This window comes from Cajanus cajan, chromosome 6 (genome assembly GCF_000230855.2).
Source record: "Cajanus cajan strain Asha chromosome 6, NIPB_CcT2T_4, whole genome shotgun sequence".
Classification (NCBI taxonomy): Eukaryota; Viridiplantae; Streptophyta; class Magnoliopsida; order Fabales; family Fabaceae; genus Cajanus; species Cajanus cajan.
The window spans coordinates 54,605,202-54,631,031 of record NC_138522.1 but is presented as its reverse complement, the minus strand read 5'-3'; the positions used below and the strand labels follow the sequence as shown (position 1 = coordinate 54,631,031).

Below are 25,830 nucleotides of genomic sequence, written 5' to 3'. Positions count from 1 at the left end.
ACTCGTAATTACTACTAATAGCGCTTTATTTCTTTAAATGAGTTCACCTAACTCACTTAAAAGTACTTGAAGTTAATATTTCTTCCAAACACAATACACTGAATACAGACTAAAAAAATTTATATCAATCTAGCATTTTGAAATGCTCCTAGCTTTAACAACGGCAACGTGTGAAAGATAGCTCAATATATTGTGTACATGTAATGATACTCATCCCTGTGTATATAATTACGTGTTTTATTTTTTATAACCACGTTATTATTATGAAATAGTTATTAATTTTGTTTATAATTAATCTCTCTTAAAAATCTGACTATATATTTTTTATATACGAGACTAAAAATTCAAAACCTTACTTAAAAAAAAATTGGATCTAATTATTATGATGATTTGTTGATTCATGATTACATGTTTTTGCTGGCTATGATATAAGAAAGTACGTTCCTCTTCTCATTTTGTTGTCCGTATTTGCGCATCTCATTAGCAAATAAACAACATGCTGTTAATTCATGTGGAATAAAAGAGAGGGGAAACTTTTGCAACATGCGTTAAAGTTTCAACACTGTTGCCGACTTTAATGAGCATGTTTTTGATTAATAGTCAGTGTGGCACAGGATTTAGTCAACACAACAAAATCCATAGTGCACAAGTGGTCAACCACTTGGCCTTTAGAGGGCCCCACCCCATCCAACATGCTCAAGTGCAGCTTTGTCCGGTCACAACCCACTTCCTCTACAACCTCATACGACATAATCCAACTTACAAGCCTGTAATAATTACTCTAGTTATAAGGATAAAGGAATCAACTCATATATTATAACAACGTGAATTCGTATTATGTAATATTCAAAAATTAACAATTAAAAATAATTTTTATTTGTGAAATGTAATTAATGTTAACCAAGCCAATTTATGCTTCGTTGTTGATATAAGAATTTTGTATAGTATTTTCATGAATAATCTTATAATCTTAACGCCTATTTTAATTATAGTGAGTACTCCATCCAAATCACCAACAAATTCTAGGACAGTTAGTTGAAATTAAACATGCTGACAAGGATTTAATTTTCTATTTTCTAGTTGTGCATATACAGAAAACTTTGTTTAGAATATCATTTAGTTGAGACATCCTTCATGCATACAAAAAGAAAAAATCGTAAAAAGACAAAAGTAGCAAAAGGTATTTTCGTAATATGTGGAACAACGTGAGGGTATTTTCCACAACCCTTTGGTTTAAATATTGCACGGTTCAGAGCTCCTTTTCCTGCATTCACTCACAAAACCAAATTGCTTTGCACTACTAAACTAGCATCTTACGAAAGCAACCACTAAACTAAAGAAAAGCCATGGGGAATTGCTTGGTGCTGCAGGAGAACGTTGTGAAGATCATGAAAACCGATGGGAAAATTCTTGAATACAAAATACCCATCAAAGTAGAGGAGGTTCTGATACAATTTTCTGGCCATGCAGTATCTGAATCACTCACAGTCCTGCGGTATCTTGAGCCAAACACAAAGTTGCTCAAAGGAAAGTTATACTACCTAGTTCCTCTGCCACCACCATCGCCAAAAACTAACAAGAAGGTGAGGTTCGCGGATCCAGAAGTTCAAGACATGAAAAAAAGTAACGTGGTTAGGATTAAGGTGGTTATTAGCAAGCAAGAGTTGCAGGATATGCTGCAGAGTGGAGGGTTTTCGGTTAGTAAGATGATGTCTCTTGTTCACGAGGACAAGGGTGAAGATTTGTCTCAAAAGAGTGAGGATGTCTCTCAAGGGTGGAAACCAGCGTTGGAAAGCATACCTGAAGTAAAGTAGCAATATATTTGAAGATACAATACATAGAGTTTCTTTGTCCCTCCTTATATTTTTCCTTTTTCTAGCTTATACAGTGTAACATGACATATATATTAGAGGAAAAACTTTTGACTCCATTTTCAGCATCTTTTCCTCGAGGCTAACTTTGTGTTCTCATTATATCTAACCATAAAACGTAAGCAAGTAATCCAGAACATTAAAATTGTGAGGCAGAGAGATAAAAATTTTAAAAACAGTCTCGTATAACGTTAAGTTGTTATTACCAATAAATGAAAGATATGATCGTTGGAGAAATAGATAACGGTCCATATTAGTTTTTTGTTTTTGGTAGAGAAGGGTCCATATTAGTTAATCATACTCCTCTGTTCTTTCTTTCTTTAAGTATAATCCATGTGGCGAATGGGGCTACCTACAGTTGCATGCAGTAAAAATAGCAATGCAGACGTTATATGTGACTGTGATATAGTAAACTGACCGCAAAAGCTCGAGAATTAACTCAGTTTGTAAGATCCAATAATAGGTGACAAATAAGTGGTTTGATTATTGTTTGTGGTCTTTTGTTAGCAATTGTAAGTCTACGGCCTTGTGAAATAAGTATTTATCATGCAAAGAGTAATGTTAGTCAACTAAATAAGTATTTATAATTTAGACAAGAACAATACTCTCAAATTTCAACATTTTATTTTAATTTTAATTTTATCTTTTAACTCTTTCAAACAATGTTAGAGGAATTTTAATGATACTCTTTTTAATATTCTATTTTTAACACTATCAACTATTAGTTGAAAATTATTTTTTGTTACTGAAGTTGAAATTTATTAAAATCATAAACTTAAGTAGATTTTACTGATAAATTAAGGAAAAGATTCATTAAATGAGTTACAAAGTCTATTAAAATTTGTGAATTTTATTAAATTTTAGCCTGTAATAGTAATAGTAGTGATAAAGAAAGTGTTGCTAAAATACTAACATTCTTCAAAATGTTATCCGGGAAAAAAATTAAAGAATAAAAAATACAAATTAAAATAAAATTGAAGATCATGAAGTACACTTTTTCCTATAATTTAATTATATTAAATGACATTCTTATATATTTTTTTAAATAAGTCCTGTTTGCAATCAACTGTAGATCATTTTTAGTATTTTACTGTTTCATGTTTTTCGATTTTTAGTTTCCTATAATATTCTTTCTCTCGATGATTAATCTCTCATGATATGTTCAAGTGTTTAAGTAAAACCTTCCCTAACAATGATATGAACACTTAATTATATAAATTTGTAATTATTATAAACGTAATTGTATCATTAGTATAAATTAAAAAAAAATAATAAAAGATACCAACTTCATTAAAAAAATTATTCTACAAATATTTATTTAAAAATTCAATAAAACTATAAAAACAGACAAAGATTCAATTTTGATACTCGTTAAAAAAAGAGATTCAATTTTGATTTTTTACAGTAAGAGTAAAAACGGAGTAAGAATAAGAAATGAAAGAAAGATGCGGAAGGGTGGTATGATAACGTGAAAAGAAAGTGCATGTTTGATAAATATTAATTAAATTTATTTTTTTATTTAATATCATAAATAATATATTATGAATTCGTTAGAAATCACTCTTTAAAAAAAATTATTATCTATTACCACGAAACCTAGAATTTTTCAAATGCTAATACAACCTCTCCCATGAAAAGGAATAAATAATGGAAAAATATGATTGTGTTTGCCATTCACACTGGTTTATGGAGAAAATATGATTATAATGGTGTTGCTATACTGCTCTCATTGCCATTGCATTGGATCAATTTCCCATTATTGCCAGTACTCCATACATGATCCGGTGAGACGGGTCAACTTCTGATATAGTCTATATTCGTTGAAAGTGTCCAACATTTCTACCATAGGCGTGTTATTTTTTATTGTTAATTCAGATTTAATCTCAACCACTTATATCTGCAAGATTATTTAAAACTATCAGCACCATACAACATAATTAAAATTGCTACTTATGTATCATAACCTTTATTAGGCGTGGGAGTGGATGTTCAATTGAATTACGTGAGAAACAATATAGAATACTAAAGCTCGCTATATGCTTTCACAATAACAGTTGGACAAATACAATGATAAACTTTTCTGCTGCTTTTTTGCCCCAACAGCTTGAATGGTTTAGATTTGATGCCATCAAGCTAACAGAAATGAGGACACAGAATCACGTTCTATAAGACAGGATAAATTTTGCATTTTAAATTGCTTTTGTGAATAACCAATACGTGTGGCTCAGTTGGCAACTTAAGTTACTATGTGGGTAGACTTTATTCAGTGCAGTTTGTTCAAAACCCATTGGAATCACCATCTTGTTAAAGCTACCCTATTAGCAAAAGGTAGTAAAGCACATTGAAGGAATAAAAACAGTGTCTTTTTAAGTCATAAAAAAGACAAAAGAAGTTGAAAGTGACATGTCATAAAAGATCATAAAAAGGAGAAAAGATTAAAGAGCAATCGATTTTGACATAATCCAACATTCCAACTAGGGGGGGTGGGAGGGTAGGATAAAAGAGAAAATGTTCAAGTCCAAGTAAACCAATAGAACATGCAGGCTAGTAGCCTATACTGTTTCTTTTTATCAAGTACATTTATTTGAATTTAAATATATAAATTAAAAGAAAAAAAATTTAGTATCTACTTAACAACCATGGCAACCTGCTAGGCTAACAATCTTGTTCTGTCATGGATCTTTTCACAAATACATGTACACCAGTGATATTTCAAAAAAAAAAAAAAAAATCCCTCTAGAAATCTATACTAAAAATCTGCCTAATATACCAATTAATTATATACAAATATATCGGATATGTTACATAAAGATAGACAAATAATTAAAGATATACATAATATGACAGATAATTTCATTACTCCAGAAATTAAAAATCATCTATTCTTAATTAGAAAAAGTATTATTGTTAGAAGCAAAAGCCAGCAATAATTGCTACTGTATGTGATAACATTTATTAACTAGATACATTAACAATCCAATCCTCCCCAACGGATATAGGACTATGACACTACAGGTGAAGAACAGATCCTGAAATCCAGGAATATTCTCGCAATCATTCTATTTAAGTTTTCATTATCTTATATTCTACCTTCATAAATGCGACAAAGATGGAATCAGTATAATATTATTATCCACAACTTAACTAATACGGTTCTATTGGAACCATTTAAATTTAAAAGTCTCAAACCTCAATTATGCACACAATTGTCAAGCGAATTAACACGTCGCTTTGTGTAAATTGCCATTCCTTATGATGCTGTTTTTCACACTCTATTCTTATTGGTTATTTATTGGTTTCCCAGGTATTCCCCGCATCCTTGGGGTGTAAGACTAGTCCTTTACAGGTACGGAGCAATATGGTTTAGCCCTCTTCACAAGTATCATATTCAGAGCTCAAACCTTTATCCTTCCTTAGGAGCATAGATTGCTTACCACTATGCGTAAGCCCTGGCGGGTATCTATTCCTATTTAGTTATTAACAACTTATTAAACTATTAGTTTCCAGATATTTTATTGCTGCAGAAAGAACCAAACCAAGAATATAGAAGCATAAAAGTCAACACACCCATCATTTATAACACAAGTGGATACAAAGTTTGTCATTGCACCAAATATATTTCCACTCAGTTTAAACAATTATCATCCACAAAACAGAACCAGAATAAAATAAGAAAATTGGCATGTTGAGTTACACAGAATACACCTACTAAATCTATGGACAAGTATGGGGTGGAGTTTGATTTGTTTAAGGAATTGTCTTTGATTTTTACGAACACCGTCTCACTTCTGCATTCTAAATGATGTTTTATGAAGCAATGAAATCATGAACTATTGAATCCTATGTACAATTATCTAAGGTACACAAGGGCATTAAGAAACAGCTCTTGATAATTTAAACATAACATAATCTTTCTCTACATTGCGTGTGTAATTGAACTATATTTTTTATGCTTTCATCACATAGCAAGGAACATTAATGCCTCTGAGAGGATTTAAGAAAATTTAAAGGAATAAATAAACAAGAAGGAGAAATTCAATATTTCAAATTGTAAAACATGCCCCTTTTAATATCTGATAAGCACAACAAGGACTAAATTCAATGAAGAATAATCCTCCATTTTACACAAGTTCAGAAGCACTACAAACAAAAGGGAAACAACTAAGCTGTCAAACCATCCACCAACTTCCACATCTCAACACCACCAAATAAGTATAACAAGAGAAAATAAAATCAAAAGGTGTATGTATATATTACTGAAGAAGTAAGATGGGGAAATCTTACTATTGACACGTCTTCTAGTTTCCTCTATTCATATGTGACTTCTCTGAAAAAAATTCAAATGTAATTTCTGTATTATGTAACACATTTACAATGCTAGATTAGTAGATTTGAACACACATTAATTGGTAGATCCTCCATCAATTTTATTTTAAAATTGCCAGATTCATTATATATATATATACACACACATATATATTAAAGGGTATGCATCAATCTTGAGTACAAAAAAAACTTGTATTGCAATCCAATTCATAATATTGAACGATTAACTTTTACTGCATACAACAACAATGATGGAAATTCAAAAGTACCTCAAGATTGTAAATTGGCCAATATTATTCTTACTTAGTTTTCCATTCCACCTCCAGTGCAATCTCATTACGGCGTTGAAATGGAAGAGTAAATGGTGGATTATACTGCAAGAAAATAAAGGAGTAATTGACATTTGAAGAAGGGATAAACAGGTAAACCTCCCTTTAACCCCAAGATGGCAAGATTGCATTAAGATTCAAACCTGTGCAACTTCTACTGAAGTTCCCTCTTTAATTTTAAACTGACTGTCACTTTTTAAAGCTTCTTGTAGTTTCAGTTCGCGCTGCTTAACTTCTTCATCATTCACAAAACCTGTTTCACAAAGTAAAGAAAATTATTTATTTGATTGAGGACTTCAAATTAAATTTGAACAAAACTTTTATCCATTTATGCTGCAATACAAATATTTAGAGCAGTCTAATTTACTCTTTTATAACTTTATGGTTAACCAGCCAAGATTCATGCTCATGCATATCAATATTCATTTGAAATAAAAATGCAACACATCTATGCACCCTGAAAACAAAAAAAAATGGAACACATCCGAATGAACATAATAAAACGTAAATACATACAAATATTGAAATATACGTGTGATTGGAATAAATCAACAGTGTATTATTTGTGCTTCCTCCTCTAGTTAAATATATATGGTAGTATTCCTTTCTGCATATAAAACCCAAAATAACAGACAATAGGGGAAAATGAAATTAAATTACATTTGTATACAAGTTATTTATAAAAAGTATCAAGGCGAGAGCGCACCTGAAAAGGAAACTACAGCAACTATTTTTCTGGGCACCTCTTTAATTCTCACAGAGGAATCTTTAGGCAGTGGCAAGTTAGCACCATACTTTGATGGCATGACAAAAGACATTTTCCACTTATCTTGATCTTCCACCTAATAAGATAATATCATTGATAACTTTGATCATAAAATAAAAGTACATTGAAAAATAGCTCCTAAGCAAATACATGTATGATGTATTAACCATTAAATATAGAACTTCAAGAAAATAATATCACAACAAAATCCACAGTTAAGTGTGAACTGACACTAGTACACTGGATATATCATAAAACAGAAAACAAAAAGAAAAAGACTGAAAATCGAACTCATGACCTAAGGGAAAATAATAGTGTCAAAATGTCATATAATTGGGATAGATATAGTGTGAAGAGTGGTATCGTTTTATCCAATCTCAGATAGAACTTAAACTATACATATTAATTAGTCCGTATGTTAGAGAGCCTGTGAATTCTAAAGAAGTTCACGTGTTAATTATGTGTTTTGATAAAGTCATGAAAAACCAGCCTGACAAAATATGCCAGGGTAGTCTAGCCATTGCTGAATCATTAGCAGAACTTAATTTCAATTGAACCTGAATTCCAGAAAGGTGTTTTTTAAAATCATGAATTTTAGTTGGTAAAAATTTTGGACTATGAAAATAAATTAGTGCAATTATTTCATTGCCTTTACTGACTAGTCTTTTTAGCAAATTGCTGTGCCTACAGGGATTTTAGCTTTGGCTGTTTAAGTGTTGCCATGATTTGTAAAAGCATGTTTCTACAGTTATCTTTGCTGAAATGAGCTCATATTAAATAAAAACTACAATCATACTAAACTTGCTGGCAATGCATATAAAAATAAATAAGATAAAGATTGTAAATCACATATTTCACAAAATCCATTAAAAAATAATCATAATACCTTTGTTGTTAACACAGGAGTTGTCATATCCATTTTAATCGCATCAGGTTGATTTTTACTTGTATAAACAGGTGTAGTCATCTCCATTTTCTCCGTCATTGTATTCTAACATCAGAACATCAGAACACATCTATAACTTCTTGCTCTCAAAATAGATGGGGTGAAAGAAAAAGGTAGCAATCAAATGCAACTCAGCAAAAATTTGAAATGCATGAATGTGGTTCAATCCAGAAATATATAACTACCTTACCGAAAAGGTACTCAGCTAAGACATTAAACGACCGAGAAGCACCATTGAAATCAAACCCACTCTTCCCAGGCATTGTTGTCTCTGCCACAAAGTAAGGCTGCAAGATAATCATCAGATCAAGGGGAGACATTCCCAAGACCGGATGGTTCACTAGTCACAGCAAAGCACTTAGCATGATATAAATGTTAAGGCAACCACTTGCATCTATTTCTATTTCATATGTAAGGATTCTGCAACAATATATCAACTCTAAAGCCTAAGAATATCAAGTAAAATGAGTCCCTTAAACGCAGGAAGCATAATACATCACACAATAGGTTTGCTCCCTAAATGCAATGATTTATATGGTTTGGTTAACCATTTTCCTCAGGCAATGGTTAAAATCTCATTAACCAGAGAAGTTTTACTGGAAATCATAACAAGAATGCATTTGCAACATTGAGCTTGTTTGAATACAAACTAAAAGTGTTTTTGATAACTTTTCTAATGTGAATAAAAAGTTATTTTCAATGGAGAAGCTTTCAAACGCATTTCTAAACTTATATTCAAACAAGTTCATTAAATATTATACTTTCTAATAAAATTTTATTTTTATCATTGACCATAGAGAGTTAGGGTAATGGCTAGCAAAACCATAACTATGTATAGAAAGCAGCTATGCATACACGCACATGCATATGTGCAGGAACAAGAAGAAATGACACTATTCTTTAAAAACAATGAATTGAAATATAAATTTTATATCAAAGGAAGAAACGGAGCTAGGTGCACACACACACACACACACCTGAACTTCCCTAATCTCATACTGGTCCCTTCTACTCAGAACTTTGAACTGGACAGTCTCAAGGTCCGGAACTGCAACAAATCTCCAACACCGAAAAAATTAATTTCGCAAGAAAAAGGAACAAATCAATACTCGATAGCAATTTGCACATTAGAAATCTAAATTTAACTATCTACCACTCATCAACGCCTCCTCGAGAGTGCGGCTTTCAAATCTCTTCGGAAACACGTATTTCGCAGTCTCGGCAGCCACGTCCGCTAGAACTGCAGCAGCACGAAAATTAATTAGGAACATTACAGAGAGAAAATAAGGAGAGAAAATGAGAAGAGTAGGGTGGAAGAGAACATTTACGTCGCTGGGAGAGAGAGTTGGCTTGAGAAGCGAGGGCGAAGACGAGTGAGATTCTGGCTTCGAAGGGCGAGATGGTTCTCCGGCGAGCTGCGGTGATTCTCTCGCCGGAAGACGCGGAGTTGGTGACGGAGAGAGTGGAAGAGTGTTTGGTAGGTTTTGCTGGAATCGGTGCGACGATGCTAGATTGCAGAGAAAGAGAAGGGTTGGAAAGCGGAAACATGTTTGGTTTTGGTAATTGAATCTGAAATGATTCACGACCTTCTTCTGCCTTTTGAATTTCTGTTGCTCTAGCGATTTTGGTCCACTTGTCGTTATGATTTTTCCCGGCACAGCTATTTATATATGTGCACCGCTTTCAGATACGTTGCCCCGAAACGCAACTACGTGCTTATCTATGATGAAAATGAAAATTGATAATTATCTAAATTATGAGTTTAATGACTTTTTTATTACTGTGAAAACAGTTTGATTACTTAATCAGCACTGTCTATAGTATAATTGTAATATAGCAAATTGAATTCAACTTTTTGGTATGCATTTAAATTTATTTTATTTTTATAATTATTCTTTTACAAATTACAAATATATTATTTTGTTTTAAATTTTATTCTATAATCCTATATTTTAAATAACTGTTTACTATTATATATTTTTATTATTTATATTTTTTAAAAATAATTTACAAAGACACAAAATATCTTTTATATATTAGTAAATAAATAAAGAGAATATTCAAATATTTAATTATTAAAATATTAAATATTTAATCATAATTGTGTATCACCTAAGCATCATTTTTTTTAATCATGGTATTATTTTTATTAACATAATCAAAAATTATCGTTTTAGTATATTTTTAATTAAACTTAAGATTTAAATTAAAAATATTGAAATTCAATGATTCAGCATAGTATGAATTGGATCAACAAATCGTTAGTACCCAAGCATCTAATTAATTAATCCTCTCACATAAGCACTTGTATAATTAAAGAACAAATGTGGGAATGTTTGGAGAAGTAATTGACATTTTCATGATTTAATTTTGAGAAGTAATTAAAATAAATTTTTGTTTACTTAACACCTTTGGTTCATGTTGTTGGTTATAAGTTATGCACACTAGAAAAAACTAACCTGAAGGGCTAAACATAAGAGAGAAAATGGCGATGAAGAAGTTGCTGAAAGTGAAGGGTTCTCCTCCTTGGATCCCCAACCTCCCTCTCCCCTCACCACCCCAAGACACATCCGTCTCCCCCACTCACTACGCCCGCTTCCTGGACTTCCTTAAGGCCCACTGGGCCCCACCTCTAAGCCCAGACACCCTCCTCCACTTTCTGAAATCCAAGCTCCACCACCACCCCTCCTTCTCCCGCTTCGACTTCCACCTCTTTACTTGGGCCACCACCCTTGACTCCTTCCGCCACACCCACTCCACCTTCCACTGGATGGCCCACACCCTCGCCGCCACCCACCGCCACCCAGAGCTCCGCACCCTCCTAACCCTAATCGCCGCCAACCCCTGCCCCTGCTCCCCCTCCATCTTCTCCTGCCCCCAAACCCAACCCATCTTCCGCACCGCCATCCACGCCTTCGCCAGATCCTCCAAACTCCACGACGCCGTTTCCGCATTCCACACCATGCGCAAATTAATCGACGGCAAACCAAACGTCGCCGTTTGCAACATTCTCCTCCACGCCTTCGTCAAAAACGCTAAACTCGATTGCGCCCTCCACTTTTACCGCGACATGGTGGATAAGTATAGGGTTAAGCCCGATGTGTTTACCTTCAACATTTTGATTAGCGGTTACTGTCGGAACTCGCAGTTCGCTTCGGCGTTGGAGATTTTCAACGAGATGGGGAAACTAGGGTGTTACCCCAACGTGGTTACTTTTAATACGTTGATTAGGGGAATGTTTAGAGAGGGGAACGTTGATGATGCCATTGGGATGGCTCGCGAGATGGTTGAATTAGGGTGTGGGTTTTCCAATGTTACTTGCGAGATTTTGGTTCAGGGGCTTTGTAAGGAAGGGAGGGTTTTGCAGGCTTGTGTGTTGTTGCTTGAGTTTTCTGAGAAGAGGGTTTTGCCTGGAGGGTTTGATTGTTTTGCTTTGGTGGAGGTTTTGTGTGGAGAAGGGAATGTTATGAGAGCGTTGGAGCTTGTTTATGTGTTGTGGAATGCAGGGAGTGTTCCGAGTTTGGTTGCTTGCATTGCCATGGTTGATGGGTTGAGGGGGTTGGGGAAGACGGAGGAGGTGCGGAGGTTTGTGGAAAGAATGCTTGAGGAGGGTATGGTGCTGGATGTTGTGACTTTCAATTTTGTTCTTCGTGATATTTGTGATATGGGGAGGACGGATGAGGCGAATAGATTGAGGTTGTTTGCTTTGAGCAAGGGTTTTGAACCGGATTGCATGACGTATAGAATTTTGGTCATGGGGTATATGGGAGAGGGAGGTAGAGAGGAAGGGGAGTTGCTAGTGAATGAAATGTTGGATAGGGGGTTTCTTCCTGATCTTGCTTCGTATAATGAATTGATGAGTGGATTAACTAATTGCCGACGCTCTACGAACCGGAAAGTGAAGAGTTTTGATCGCTGATGATACAAACATTTAAGATTTAACTTGGTTTTCAGTCTAGCCAGTTGATGGGGGAAGGTGATTGTGGAGTGATTAAGAACTTAACTGATAAGGGACTTGGAAATGGGGATGTGGAGGATTGAAACAATGAAAATCATTGTCTCATAACTGTAACCCCTTAATATTGATCAAGAAAGATGTAATTGGTGCTCTGTTACTGTCCCTTAATTAAGACCAGGACAGATGCCATTGGAGGTGTGCTACATTTCCTTGATAAAGACTAAAAGTGATATGATTTGAGCTATGCTCCACCAAGTGTTTCACAAAGAAATGTTAGTTAAAAAGTCAAACCTTGCTAGGCAGCAGTACCAAAATTTTGTTGAAAAGCCTGTTCAATCTCGTGGCTTCATGCTTACCATATGTTTCATAGGGTCTTAGGCAAAAAGATTTAAAAAGCTATTAAGTTAGCCTGTGCTTCGAGCTGTAATTTTTTTGTATTTAAGGAACGAAGACGAAAATGCAAGTTATGATGATTGAGAATGTGATTAATGGCGATTGAAAAGTCTTCTCGGTACTCTCAGCTAGAAGTGGATGGGCAATGTGTTGTAGCCGTTGACAAATCGATCAGGAATGACAAATACACACAGAATGTTTTAGACGTGTGATTTCATATTGTTTTTAAAGACTTGTTCACGTAGTGTGCATGATTTTAGAATTTAACATGCTCTTCCTGATCACTGTGGAGACAACGGATTTAGTCTCTATTAAAGCTCAATATTTCTAGAACTTCGTAAACATGGAAAACCTAGTATCGTCAAACATTGATCTTTTTGGATACTTAATCGCATACATAACTCGTTTTGCATTATTTGTTTTTAATCGCTATATGTATCAGCGGGATATGTTGATGGACTTTGAGCATAAACGTGATTTCATTGTACCATCTTTAACAAGCGGTTAAAAAAAATGAAGCTAGTCAAAAGTCTAAACACAGAAAAGTGAAGCAAAACGAATAATGTACTCGCAACAACTTAACAAAGTATGGAACGAGATGATAAATAAATTCGCAGGCGAAAATTGGGAAAAAACTGTTGATCAAGCAAAATACATCGCCATCTGAACCGATTTTTCCTGAAAGCCACATTTCTCGTAGAACGCTTTGTTCTCGACGCTGCAATCGAGAATCACCTTATAGCATCCCACCGAACGAGCATGTTCCGTGAGGAAGTTCACGATTCTCTTCCCCAATTGCTTCCCCCGAACGCTCGAATCCACTACAACGTCCTCAATGTGCCCTACTTTCCCGCAATTCCTCAAAAACTTCTTCTCGATGAACACGCTCCCCGTCGCAACGATCCTTCCCGAAGCCTCATCCTCGATGACGCCGATGACGTGGTCATCTCCGAGAGCAGCGAGGTCGCGAAATCGATCCTCGAATTCCTTGTCGGAGACGGAATCGCAGACGCTGAGTTGGTGCAGTAAGTCGATGAAACCCTTCCCCTTGTCTGAGATCTCCAATTTCCGGACTCCGTACTCTTCTTTCTCACTCTTGTGCATCTTCTCCTGTGATTATCAGAAAATGAGATATAGAAAATAAACTGAAAGCAACTCCGATTGAAGAGAGGTTCTTGGATTTTCACCTTCTTACGCTTTGATTCTAATGTTCGTACAGACCCTGCGAAACAGTTACTGTGTTTCACTGTGACCAGTCTTTTCTCGGTGACTCCTTAATTTTATTGTTTGCGTTGGTAAATTCTGAGCCGTTGATATTGATTGGATGACGTGGCAGAATATGGACCGTGAGTCTGTAAGAAAAAAAATAAGAGAAGGAAAACCTGAATTGTGATTTAGAGAGAGAGAGAGAGAGATGCAGAGGTCACTGGTTCGACGCTTGGTTCCGCCATTGGCAGCGCGATTGAGGCTTAGCAGAAATTGTTCTTCTTCGGTTCTTCACCATGCCACTTCTTCTTCTTCTGCTGCTGCTGACGTGGAGCCCGTTCACATGACCGACAACTGCGTTCGAGTACGTTGATGTGTTTTGTGATTGTTTTGGTTTCAGATGCTTCGCAACTTCCCTCTTGTAATTTTCCTTTTCTATCTTAAATATTAATTTTGTGATCGTAAAAGGAATTTTGACGTGTAATACACTCTAAGACACGTGACATAGTCTAGTGTTACTATGTTGTTGGTGCACCTTGCGTTGTGTGTTTAATTTTGAGAAGTGACAAATTGAGGGTTCAACTATGAAGGTGTTTTCCCCTTCAATGGCCATGAACACCCCCACAAAAAAAAAAAAAAGTTTTATTTTTGTGATTATGCTTCATATAATCAATACCAACTTATTGAATATGGAACAGAAAATGAAGGAACTTGAAGCCGTTGAATCATCAGCGGACCAAAGAATGCTTCGTTTAAGTGTAGAAACTGGTGGGTGTTCTGGATTTCAGTATGCTTTTAATTTGGATGACAGGATCAACTCAGATGACAGGTATTACCTCTTACTGGTCATATGATGTGCTTGCCACTTGTGTACTGGGCTTGAACATCCCAAGGTATTCTCTTTTGCGAATTATAACTTACTTTTCTTAACATGTTGCCAGGGTTTTTGAGAGGGATGGAATTAAACTGGTTGTTGACAATATTTCATACGATTTTGTGAAAGGCGCAACTGTTGATTATGTTGAGGAGCTTATCCGTTCTGCTTTTGTAGTAAGTCAAACATACAAATAACCCATGTATAAACAAACTGGTGTTTATTCAAACTATCTTTGCATTCCTTCCTTTGCACTTTTCTGGTATTACAATACATAACTTTATCATAATTTTAGCATGGTAGTAATCAGGAAATAGCGTTACTGAGGATGTATTTGATAGGACTCCTAGGATAACTGAAATCTACGTAAGGTGAAAACAAAGGTGTTTAGAGAGTCGTATCCAAGAGAGAGAAAAAATTCAGTAACCAACTGCAAGTTGGCAAGGTATGGGCAGTGTGAGAGAATTCTGTTGTAGGTATATGACCCGTTTGTAGGACAGGGGGAAGCAAATTTCAATTTGGCTGGAACTTCAGAGAGACTAAGCACCTCTAATTGCCTTGGCCGTTTTCTTTCTTGTTTGTTTTATTGTTCTCTGGTTTTCCTATTTTTTATATTCAGACACTGTTATCACCTTGATGCAGGTCTGATATTTGCTTCAACATGGTGAACTTCATTTCTCTTCTTTGTCATTTCTCTGGTCTGGTACCTATCAGTATTTTCCTTGAAAAGTATGTTATGAACCATCATAACTATTCACATCCTGTCATCTAATCTAGTTAATTCCTGAACCATTCGAACACTTCTGTTTTATATAAAACCCTTTATGAGCCTTTACCTATCAACTTAAGCTTTCGGTGAAGTTGGTCCTTGGCACGGTATCAAAACCTGTATGATCAAGTAATCAAGAGTTTGATCCTTGTTGCTCCCATAGTTTGAGCTTGATGTAAGGTAGGTATGTGAGTTTGTCAACGCTTCAACCCCAAATGACTCTTGTATGAGGATGAATGTTAGAATATAAAACTGTTCATGTATCACAAGTTCTAATAACAGATCAATGAAAACAGAAATTGGGAAAAGGATTAGAAGAAAAGTGTATATATCTGAATTCATGAATATGTGAAACAAGGACAGTTCTCCTTCACAAGGATTATCCCTTCTCAACTAAGCTACACAATTCTTCCTTACAAAATGCAAAATAATCCCTTCACAAATATTGAAACTTTGAGTTTAATGTGCTCGTAGTATGTAGAGCCCCATAGTGTCGCCACCCGCCGAAACGGACCTTGGCATTCGCGACGATGGTCGGACTCATTTTTATAGTTTGAAAAGTGGTGGATTGTTAGAACGACTTATTCTCAAACTGAGACCTCATCGAACTAACAATTTTATTAAATGATTCACCAATCCATGTTAACCCCAAGCGGGACCCTCCATGGATTAGTGGTTTTCGCAAAAGGTAGGGTTTTTGGAGTCGCCACCAATGTTTTACTCAAAACATTGGAAAAAGGGATAAGGCAATTGATTTCATAAATCAACCTTGGTCATTACAACCAGAGTCGAGTAAGGGAGTCGGTTACGTGCGGGGAAGGTGTTAGCACCCCACAACGCCCCTTTCGGGTTCCCTATGACGGATTATTTCATAAATAACAATGCAAAATTACTAAATTACCCCTATTTATTATAAACGATTATAAATTAAATATCTACATGATGACAAAATTAAATATGCGACAATCAGAAAGCAATAAAAGAAGGGATTTTAAGGAAAACCTCTTGAAGCGTGCTTTTATATATCTAAACAGATGTTAGGAGGCTTTTTGGCGCTCCCTCCCACTACACGCTCGCTCGCTCCTTCCCTAAAAATTAATCTTTATTATGGAAATCAAAAAGATTTCCCTTCGACTAGTTCGAATTCTCAAGCTAAATGCTCAGAACTCAAGAACTTCGTCGGATCGGCTCTCGGAGAGATTCCTAGGGCAGAACACTGCTCAAAAACCCCAGAATACTCAAGGAGAGAGTCCAAGAAGTGTGGAAAAGTGTGGAATGACGTCCAAATGACGTCCTATTTATAGGGATGAGGCGCAGTACGGCCCCTGGGTTCAATACGGCCCGTATTGAGTTTTTGTACTTCAATACGGCCGTATTGAATTCAGTACGGCCGTATTGAAATACAGAAACTTCAATACGGCCGTATTGGTTTCAGTACGGCCGTATTGTAGTACAAAATGTGCAGTACGGCCGTACTGAATTCTAAGGAGGCCGTATTGAGCTCCAAACCTCCCACTTCCTTATTTTTAGGTACTCTAAGACCTCTAAACCTACAGATAGTCATCTTATGGTCTTCTGGGAGTCCTTCTGGCTGACTTTCCTTTGATCTTTGAGAGTCTTCGAGTCTTATTTCCGACCCGGACAATTTTAGGGGTCTACAGCTGCCCCCCCTTTACTTAGTCAAACGGCCTTTTGGTGTACCGTTTGATAAGTAAAGGAGTTGACCCAATTGTCCGGGGAATAAGCCATCCTTCCGACTTGTAGTGTCTTCAGGTGGGAAAATTGTTGAGTAGCCTCTCCAGGTTGAGTTTGCCCTCTCCAGGGTGAGTATTAGTCGTCGCCTCTCCAGGCTCATTGCATACCTCGGTGCTCTGGACATCTAGGTAGCTGAGTAACGCCTCTCCAGGCTTGTGCATACCTCGGTGCTCTGGACATCTGGGTAGCTGAGTATCGCCTCTCCAGGCTTGTGCATACCTCGGTGCTCTGGACATCTGGGTAGCTGAGTATCGCCTCTCCAGGCTTGTGCATACCTCGGTGCTCTGGACATCTGGGTAGCTGAGTATTGCCTCTCCAGGCTTGTGCATACCTCGGTGCTCTAGACATCTGGGTAGCTGAGTATCGCCTCTCCAGGCTTGTGCATACCTCGGTGCTCTGGACATCTGGGTAGCTGAGTATCGCCTCTCCAGGCTTGTGCATACCTCGGTGCTCTGGACATCTGGGTAGCTGAGTATCGCCTCTCCAGGCTTGTGCATACCTCGGTGCTCTGGACATCTGGGTAGCTGAGTATTGCCTCTCCAGGCTTGTGCATACCTCGGTGCTCTGGACATCTGGGTAGCTGAGTATTGCCTCTCCAGGCTTGTGCATACCTCGGTGCTCTGGACATCTGGGTAGCTGAGTATCGCCTCTCCAGGCTTGTGCATACCTCGGTGCTCTGGACATCTGGGTAGCTGAGTATCGCCTCTCCAGGCTTGTGCATACCTCGGTGCTCTGGACATCTGGGTAGCTGAGTATTGCCTCTCCAGGCTTGTGCATACCTCGGTGCTCTGGACATCTGGGTAGCTGAGTATCGCCTCTCCAGGCTTTGTGCATACCTCGGTGCTCTGGACACCTGGGTAGCTGAGTATCGCCTCTCCAGGCTTTTGTGATAGTTTTGTCTCCACAGTCCACGATGCTGCTTCGACGATTGTTTTTTGATTTTTGTGCCACTGAGGGCTGGATAACGCAGGGATCCATCTAGGTGATGTGCCGTTATTTCATAAGTTCTTGTGTCCCAACTTTCCATTGCGTAGTTGGTACCCACTGGGGAATTTCTGATTCCTTGGGGATGTAGACACAAAGATGCTCTTTCTGATGTGAGCGGTGCCTTATGATTTGGCTGACGTCCTTTCGACGTTGGTGGAGTATCCCGGTTATCCTTATTCGGGTGACTCTTTTTGATTTTCTGATTTTGTTGCCTCTGTGTAGGCTGTTATCCGCTGGGGGATTTTGTCATTGATTGTGATTAGCCTCTTCTGTTAGGCGGATCATCTTGACGCTTGATGTTTGGCTGAAAGCCGGATTCCACTTGGGGAATGTTTATTTGTCTTTTGTGATTTTTTTTTTTTTTTTGAAGGGGTGCCTCTGAGTAGGCGAATGGGGATTTAAAATTTTATATATCCCAGAGTATTATTTAGAAAGCCTCTTCAGGCTTAGCTTCACTCATCGCTTGAGTTGGAAAGCTATCCTCCACTGAGGAAGTATGAGTCCTTTCGACTTGGATATTCTGTTTGGATGATCAAGCCTTCCTTGGGGAATCTTGCTGATCTTGGTTTGATAGCTCTCACTGGAGAATTTGGCCCGTGAGTGGAAGATGAGATATCTCTGGGGAGTATTATTTCGGCAAGCCTCTCCAGGCTCAGTTATTCTGATGAGGGAGTATTATTTCGGCAAGCCTCTCCAGGCTCAATTATTCTGTTATGATGAGAGAGTATTATTTCGGCAAGCCTCTCCAGGCTCAGTTATTCTGTATGATGCGGGAGTATTATTTCGGCAAGCCTCTCCAGGCTCAGTTATTCTGAGAGAGTATTATTTCGGCAAGCCTCTCCAGGCTCAGTTATTCTGTACGAGTATTATTTCGGCAAGCCTCTCCAGGCTCAGTTATTTTGTACAATTTGTTGGGTTTTCTGTATTTTGCCTTTTTTTGTTGATTTTTGGCTTTTTCTGTATTTTTGCCTTTTTTGTCGATTTTTCGGCTTTTTCTGTTGGAGGGATCTCAAACACACTCACAGATGAAGTATGCAGAGGAATGAAGATGTTGTGATGAATGAGAATGGGCCAATACGGGCCGTATTGAATTCAATACGCCCGTATTGGTGTGGACGTTATGGCCAATGCTGCCGTATTCATTTCGGTACGCCCGTATTGAGTTGAAAATTTGTTCATAACCCTGATTTTAGTACGGGTGTACTGAACATGATACGGGCGCATTGTTTTTTCTGAAGTTTATATTTTTTTGTTTTTTTGTTTTTTTTTGTTTGTTTTGTTTTGTTTTTTTTTGTTTTGTTTTTTGTTTGTTTTGTTTTTTCAATAAACAGAGAATAAGTGATCTTCCAGTACACCTATCATCTGTATGCATGTATGCGGTATGATGCACCTAATTCTATTTGATTCATTTTTCAAAAGAATTAACCGATGCGTTTCTCTGTTTGAGTTTTGCCATTCCTCCAGACGGGCTGTGCGCTGCCGATTTACATAACCGAGGAATGATGCGTGTTATATCAAGATGGGCGTCATCAACCCAGTGATTCTTCCCTTCCTTTAGAAGACATGTCAACCCTCCTATTGACCACTATATCTCCATGTTTCCACTAGATTATCCTAAAATCGTTTGGGACAAGAGAGAAAAGAAGGGAAGGATATTTTTCGAAAGTTTGTGTTTTAGAGGGGTTTTATTTTTATTTTGAAAAATGGTTTTTGTAAGAATGGCTGGCCAAGGTAGGCTTATGTGTTTAGGCTTGTTTGATTAAACACTTATGAAGTTAATAAAATCTTGTTTATTGACGATGTGATTTTGACAACTTAGATAGGTCCCCTTGAACCTTTCTTTTTTGAATTCGGCTCATGGTACCATCATGGATTTCTTTTGTTTTTTGATTGTCCTTATTTTTGCCTAAAACACCCTTTTGTGGCGTTTTAGCGGACTTTTGTTTTTGTTCATTTTTGCAACCCTAACTTTTGCCTAGGTCACCCTTTCGTGGGATTCCTAGCGGGTCTTTTGCTCTTATTTTTGCGCAGCCCCCTTTTTGGGTTTCCTGCCGAGCTTCTTTTATTTTAAAGGATTTCTTTTTATCCATGATGGCACTTGTCGAGGCCAAGGGAAGGTGTTCTAAGTTGTCACACACACTTCCACATAAAAATGATGTGGGTTTATTGTTATTAAGACAATTTTAACCTCATTCATGCTTATTCAAACAGGGTTAAAATAATGTGGTCTAGAGATTTATTGCAAGCAAGAAAAGAAGCAATAAGAAATAATAAAGAATGATTTTATTATAATCATAGTGGAAACATGTGCCCTATCGAGGCTCGGGGGTCGGGCTGTCCCCGAGGAGTAATCTCTAATAGTCATCAGGTCTATACATCCCTATTGGAAGGAGAAGAGCACTTGATGACGACGACCGGCCTTGACGCTTGTGAACCGGCCTTGACGCTTGTGAACCGGCCTTCCTAAAGATCTGGCTTAAAGAACGTCGAGAAGGATCTTGGTTCCTCTTCGTCCTTTGATCTTTATTAGGGTTGTATCCTAACCCTTGTTTCCCCGGATTATCTTTGATAATGGGTAGCTCTGGAATTCCTTGGGAATCTTTGCCAAGTCCTTGTCCTGGCAAGTATCCGTTCTTGGTGAGCATGGAGGCTACCTTTTTCATTTCTCGGGGAAACGTTTCAACATTGGCAATCTCCAATGCTTGGAAGGCAGTTTCTAAAGCTTCCTCCGCTGCATCCACGTAAGGTATGGTGGATGGCTTGCTGATGAGTATATCGTCTTCAGCTTGTACAGTCACCAGCTTGTCACCCACAATGAATTTGATTTTCTGGTGGAGCGTAGAAGGAACAGCTTTTGCATCATGAATCCAAGGTCGGCCGAGGAGACAGCTGTATGCGGGAGTAATGTCCATCACTTGAAATTCGACGTTGAAGATGGTGGGTCCAATTTGGATTGGGAGATTGACTTCTCCCACCACTTCTCTTTTAGAACCGTCGAAAGCTCGAACGATCATGTTGCTCGGGCGCATTTGGATTCCCTTGATTGCCACTTGATCGAGCGTTCTTTTTGGCATCACATTCAAGGAAGATCCATTATCCACCAAGACTTTAGCGATGTGATACTCCTTGCACTTTACAGAGATGTGCAAGGGCTTGTTATGGTTCGGTCCCTCAGCAGGGATTTCTTCATCGGTGAAAGTGAGGTGATCATTAGCCTTGATGTGACTAACAATCCCCTCAAACTTGTCTTGGGAGATAGTGTGCGACACGTATGCCTCGTTCAAGACTTTCAACAGAGCTTGCCGATGCGGTTCGGAGCATAGGATCAACGACAACAGAGTAATCTTTGATGGCGTCTTATGAAGTTGATCCACGATGGAGTAATCGCTCTGTCGGATATATTTTAACAGCTCGTCAGTCTCCTCCTTGGATTCTTTATTTTCCTCGGTTTTTTCTTTTTCTTTTTCTTTTCCTTTATTCTTGGGAGCTTTATCATGAAGATTTTCGGGAGTGTAGATCCTGCCACTCCTAGTCATGCCCCCAAGTCCAGCGATGTTAGAGATATCGCTGTCGGCAGAAGAATGGATGTCGTATATCCATGGCACAGCCTTATTTGATTCGTAGGGAAAAGGCCTTGGAGTAGTGATCCTTAACGGTGTTGGACCTTCCCCTTTGTTCGTCTTGATTACCAACAACGGAGTTGACGTGTGTTCGCTTGGCACGGTTGTTGGCTTACACTTGATAACGAACGGCGTGCGATCCATTCTTTGAACATACGCATCGATTAATTCTTTCTTTTTATTAATGTTTATTAATGATTTATTGGGAGGGATGTATGAAATGCAAACCTAGATCCCTCCATGATCTACGACAAAAATGCATGATATGAGATGATGGCGTTGAATATGCATGCATAGTGTTTATTCAACTAAGCATTATCATGTTTTCGGGATGTTCCTAAGATGATGCATGATTTTGCTTGGTTTGGATAAATAATATTTTTCTTTATTTTTCTTTTGGGTATTTTTTGTATTTTTTGGGTGAAAAGGGAAACTACCTATATGAATGTGATGAAGGTAGATGTTAACACCGTATAATGGAAGATTCTTATTCCTATTTATTCTTATTTTTAAAAGAATAGGAATGTTGTATGTTTAAAGAAATGCAATGTATGCTCAAACAATTTCACATAATCAATGCACAAACAATTCACTCATCCACGAACAGTCACGAGCGAATCACGAGGTAGGGGTATCCTGCAGAAAAGTGCATATTCAAGGTGGTTTTAACTGTTCTCACTGGTCTGAGGCCCCCAAGGTGCCCCCATTATAGGGACCCAATTCCTCTCGTCGTAAGTCGATGGAAAGTTCCAACGCACTGTCGGACTTGAGTTCATGGTTATCACCTTGAGTGATGTTTTCCGACAACGGTCTACGGGCACCTATAGACCCATTCGACAACCGGCCGTACTAACATCCACTCCCTATGGCTTTCCACTCATGCCCCCGGGTATAGAGGGAACTGTTGTGTGCAAAGGTTTGTGTGCAGTTTTTATTTCAAACAATTGCGAAAATTTAAACATACAACAGTTATTAAAAGCCACATAGATAAAGCATGTTATCATACAAGTAAGGGGTAATGAAGTAATTTTAAACTATTATTTTAGAAATAATCCATCACTAAATGGGACTGACTCTCGAGGCTTCCCCAGTGGAGTCGCCATCTGTCGCCACCCGCCGAAACGGACCTTGGCATTCGCGACGATGGTCATGACTCGTTTTAAAGTTTTGGAAAGTGGTGGATTGTTAGAACGACTTGTTCTCAAACTGAGACCTCATCGAACTAACAATTTTATTAAATGATTCACCAATTCATGTTAACCCCAAGCGGGACCCTCCATGGATTAGTGGTTTTCGCAAAAGGTAGGGTTCTTGGAGTCGCCACCAATGTTTTGAACCAATGTTTTACTCAAAACATTGGAAAAAGGGATAAGACAATTGATTTCATAAATCAACCTTGGTCATTACAACCAGAGTCGGGTAAGGGAGTCGGTTACGTGCGGGGAAGGTGTTAGCACCCCACAACGCCCCTTTCGGATTCCCTATGACGGATTATTTCATAAATAACAGTGCAAAATTACTAAATTACCCCTATTTATTATAAACGATTATAAATTAAATATCTACATGATGACAAAATTAAATATGCGACAATCAGAAAGCAATAAAAGAAGGGATTTTAAGGAAAATCTCTTGAAGCGTGCTTTTATATATCTAAACAGATGTTAGGAGGCTTTTTGGCGCTCCCTCCCACTACACGCTCGCTCGCTCCTTCCCTAAAAATTAATCTTTACTATGGAAATCAAAAAGATTTCCCTTCGACTAGTTCGAATTCTCAAGCTAAATGCTCAGAACTCAAGAACTTCGTCGGATCGGCTCTCGGAGAGATTCCTAGGGCAGAACACTGCTCAAAAACCCCAGAATACTCAAGGAGAGAGTCCAAGAAGTGTGGAAAAGTGTGGAATGACGTCCAAATGACGTCCTATTTATAGGGATGAGGCGCAGTACGGCCCCTGGGTTCAATACGGCCCGTATTGAGTTTTTGTACTTCAATACGGCCGTATTGAATTCAGTACGGCCGTATTGAAATACAGAAACTTCAATACGGCCGTATTGGTTTCAGTACGGCCGTATTGTAGTACAAAATGTGCAGTACGGCCGTACTGAACTCTAAGGAGGCCGTATTGAGCTCCAAACCTCCCACTTCCTTATTTTTAGGTACTCTAAGACCTCTAAACCTACAGATAGTCATCTTATGGTCTTCTGGGAGTCCTTCTGGCTGACTTTCCTTTGATCTTTGAGAGTCTTCGAGTCTTATTTCCGACCCGGACAATTTTAGGGGTCTACACATAGAAATTTCCAATTTAAGGAGCATCACCTTGGATTGTATGAATGTGTAAAGTTAAGTGTTTGTGACTTTTTGTGACTGTGTATTGCACTGAAATGGGTATATGTTGACTGTGAAGGAAAAGGGGTGTTTGGTTTACCATTTTGGGTAGCATTCTTAAGCCATGTAATGATGTAACCAAGTATAATTTACAATTAGTTTCTGTTCTCATTTGCAGGTGACTGAGAACCCCAGTGCAGTTGGTGGATGCAGTTGTAAAGTTTCCTTCATGGTGAAACAGTAATCAGTTATCTTGCTAGCCACGTCTCTGACCCTCCACCACTGCTTTCACAACTTATCCAGTCCTTGCGAGCTAGATTCCATTGTGAAACATGATTTTTATACCATAAAAAACGATTAATTTAACTGAATATAAAATTTATTGCTTGTATTATGATTTTATTGCAAGATGAATTTATACCGGTATTAAATTATCAGGAACTTTGTCTAGCCTGATTTAATACCTTGGAGCTTGGTACCCCTCAGATGTAAAATTAGACTTGCAGATGAGACTTACGGTATGCAGCAATGGCAAGTTCCTTGTGTAATGCCATATAACAATGGCGATGACTTGCGCAGATTCATTCGTTAACTAGAAAGATTGGCGCAAGGTTGATTACCATTTACAGTTTTGTTGATACAGAACAGAATTTTAGTTGGGAATAAAAATATATTCAATAAATTGGAAGTACTTTCATTCCTTCTTATTTTTATTTTTATTTTAGAGATAATCGCTATATTCAGATTTTGTTTAGAGAGGGCAGATTCATTCGTTTACCAGAAAGACCTGGCTCAAGACTGATTATTGTTTACATTTTTGTTGATACCGAACAGAATTTTTGTAGTATATATACAGAAACATGTTTGAAGAACTTTTTTTTTTTTTTTTTTTTAACTTGAAGCATTTAATGTTTGAAACATAATTTTTGAATCAGTTACGCTATTTTGTACGAAAAACACTCGGAGGAATTAACCATTCACCTGAAACAAAAAAGTTTTAAAAAAACGGTACTCATCAAACTTTGACGAAATGGTTTGCGGAACGATTGTCATTTTAAACCTCATTTAAAAAAAAAAAAAAGTGTCATTTTAGTAGAAGAGTAACAATGCCAATGCAGTATTGGCCTCCCTAAGTGCATCACTGTAGCTTACTATTCAAGAAACAAAAACAAAATGATGCATAATAAATATTAACATTGTGAAGGAAATTGAAGAAAATGTGGATATGATAAGAGAGAATTAAAGCACCTCATGGTAAGGGCCGGAGGTTGGTCGTCTCAGATTATTCTGAAACACAAGCGACGATTAGATTATAACAAAATGCATTCAAAAAGAGCCAACCTACCTACCTTAGCAGCCTACTCGGAGACCCGACTTCATAAAAACCATAACTATCTCCTTAAAAATTTAAATAAATTTGTATTTTCAATTTTAACTATTAAAGTATTAATACAAAATAAAGCTATTGATTCTTATAAACATTTTTTTAATTGCTTCTGTCATAAAAAAGACAGGAAAATATAATACATATTGAAAGGCAGTAATTAAATTAAGAAATTATTACGCATGAAAACAAGTTTGAGTGACACTACTTGATTTTCATTTTGCTTTAACCCAAGAGATGATGTTGCTATTACGGTGCTACTAGTAGGTTCACAGCTTTGGTGCTTGGCTAATATTATGCGAAAATATGAGCACTTTTGT

At 37.4% G+C, this 25,830-nt stretch overlaps 5 protein-coding genes across 10 annotated transcripts; 3 read left to right on the top strand and 2 right to left on the bottom strand.

The window, feature by feature from the left end:
- Nucleotides 1–1,250: 1,250 nt before the first annotated feature.
- Nucleotides 1,251–1,930, top strand: LOC109797992 (uncharacterized). The gene has a single exon (XM_020358177.3). The coding sequence runs from the start codon at nucleotides 1,347–1,349 to the stop codon at nucleotides 1,812–1,814; it is 468 nt and encodes a 155-aa protein (XP_020213766.1). The 5' UTR covers nucleotides 1,251–1,346; the 3' UTR covers nucleotides 1,815–1,930.
- Nucleotides 1,931–5,888: 3,958 nt separating this feature from the next.
- On the bottom strand, nucleotides 5,889–9,946 carry LOC109796809 (SOUL heme-binding family protein). Of its 5 annotated transcripts, none has more exons than XM_083077654.1 (9): nucleotides 9,561–9,937; nucleotides 9,392–9,478; nucleotides 9,216–9,286; nucleotides 8,424–8,525; nucleotides 8,179–8,283; nucleotides 7,233–7,368; nucleotides 6,670–6,779; nucleotides 6,501–6,571; nucleotides 5,889–6,198 (listed from the first exon to the last, which is right to left on the bottom strand). In XM_083077654.1, the coding sequence occupies exons 1-9, from the start codon at nucleotides 9,784–9,786 to the stop codon at nucleotides 6,180–6,182; spliced, it is 927 nt and encodes a 308-aa protein (XP_082933780.1). In that variant the 5' UTR covers nucleotides 9,787–9,937; the 3' UTR covers nucleotides 5,889–6,179. The 5 variants fall into 5 exon arrangements, 4 of the variants coding, with proteins under 4 accessions (XP_082933780.1, XP_082933781.1, XP_029126874.2 ...); XM_083077655.1 differs by having other exon boundaries at nucleotides 6,467–6,571; nucleotides 9,561–9,933; XM_029271041.2 differs by having other exon boundaries at nucleotides 9,567–9,931.
- Nucleotides 9,947–10,664: 718 nt separating this feature from the next.
- On the top strand, nucleotides 10,665–12,810 carry LOC109796808 (pentatricopeptide (PPR) repeat-containing protein). Its single transcript, XM_020356615.3, has one exon. The coding sequence runs from the start codon at nucleotides 10,724–10,726 to the stop codon at nucleotides 12,155–12,157; it is 1,434 nt and encodes a 477-aa protein (XP_020212204.1). The 5' UTR covers nucleotides 10,665–10,723; the 3' UTR covers nucleotides 12,158–12,810.
- A 325-nt stretch (nucleotides 12,811–13,135) lies between these two features.
- Nucleotides 13,136–13,912, bottom strand: GNA1 (glucose-6-phosphate acetyltransferase 1). The gene is made up of 2 exons (XM_020357375.3): nucleotides 13,777–13,912; nucleotides 13,136–13,699 (listed from the first exon to the last, which is right to left on the bottom strand). Exon 2 carries the CDS (start codon nucleotides 13,691–13,693, stop codon nucleotides 13,232–13,234), a length of 462 nt encoding a protein of 153 aa, XP_020212964.1. The 5' UTR covers nucleotides 13,694–13,699; nucleotides 13,777–13,912; the 3' UTR covers nucleotides 13,136–13,231.
- Nucleotides 13,913–14,003: 91 nt separating this feature from the next.
- Nucleotides 14,004–24,817, top strand: LOC109797358 (iron-sulfur assembly protein IscA-like 2, mitochondrial). Of its 2 annotated transcripts, XM_029271043.2 has the most exons (5): nucleotides 14,004–14,159; nucleotides 14,494–14,624; nucleotides 14,737–14,845; nucleotides 15,312–15,333; nucleotides 24,305–24,817. In XM_029271043.2, the coding sequence occupies exons 1-4, from the start codon at nucleotides 14,004–14,006 to the stop codon at nucleotides 15,315–15,317; spliced, it is 402 nt and encodes a 133-aa protein (XP_029126876.1). In that variant the 3' UTR covers nucleotides 15,318–15,333; nucleotides 24,305–24,817. The 2 variants fall into 2 exon arrangements, with proteins under 2 accessions (XP_029126876.1, XP_020212961.1); XM_020357372.3 differs by lacking the exon at nucleotides 15,312–15,333.
- Nucleotides 24,818–25,830: the final 1,013 nt, after the last annotated feature.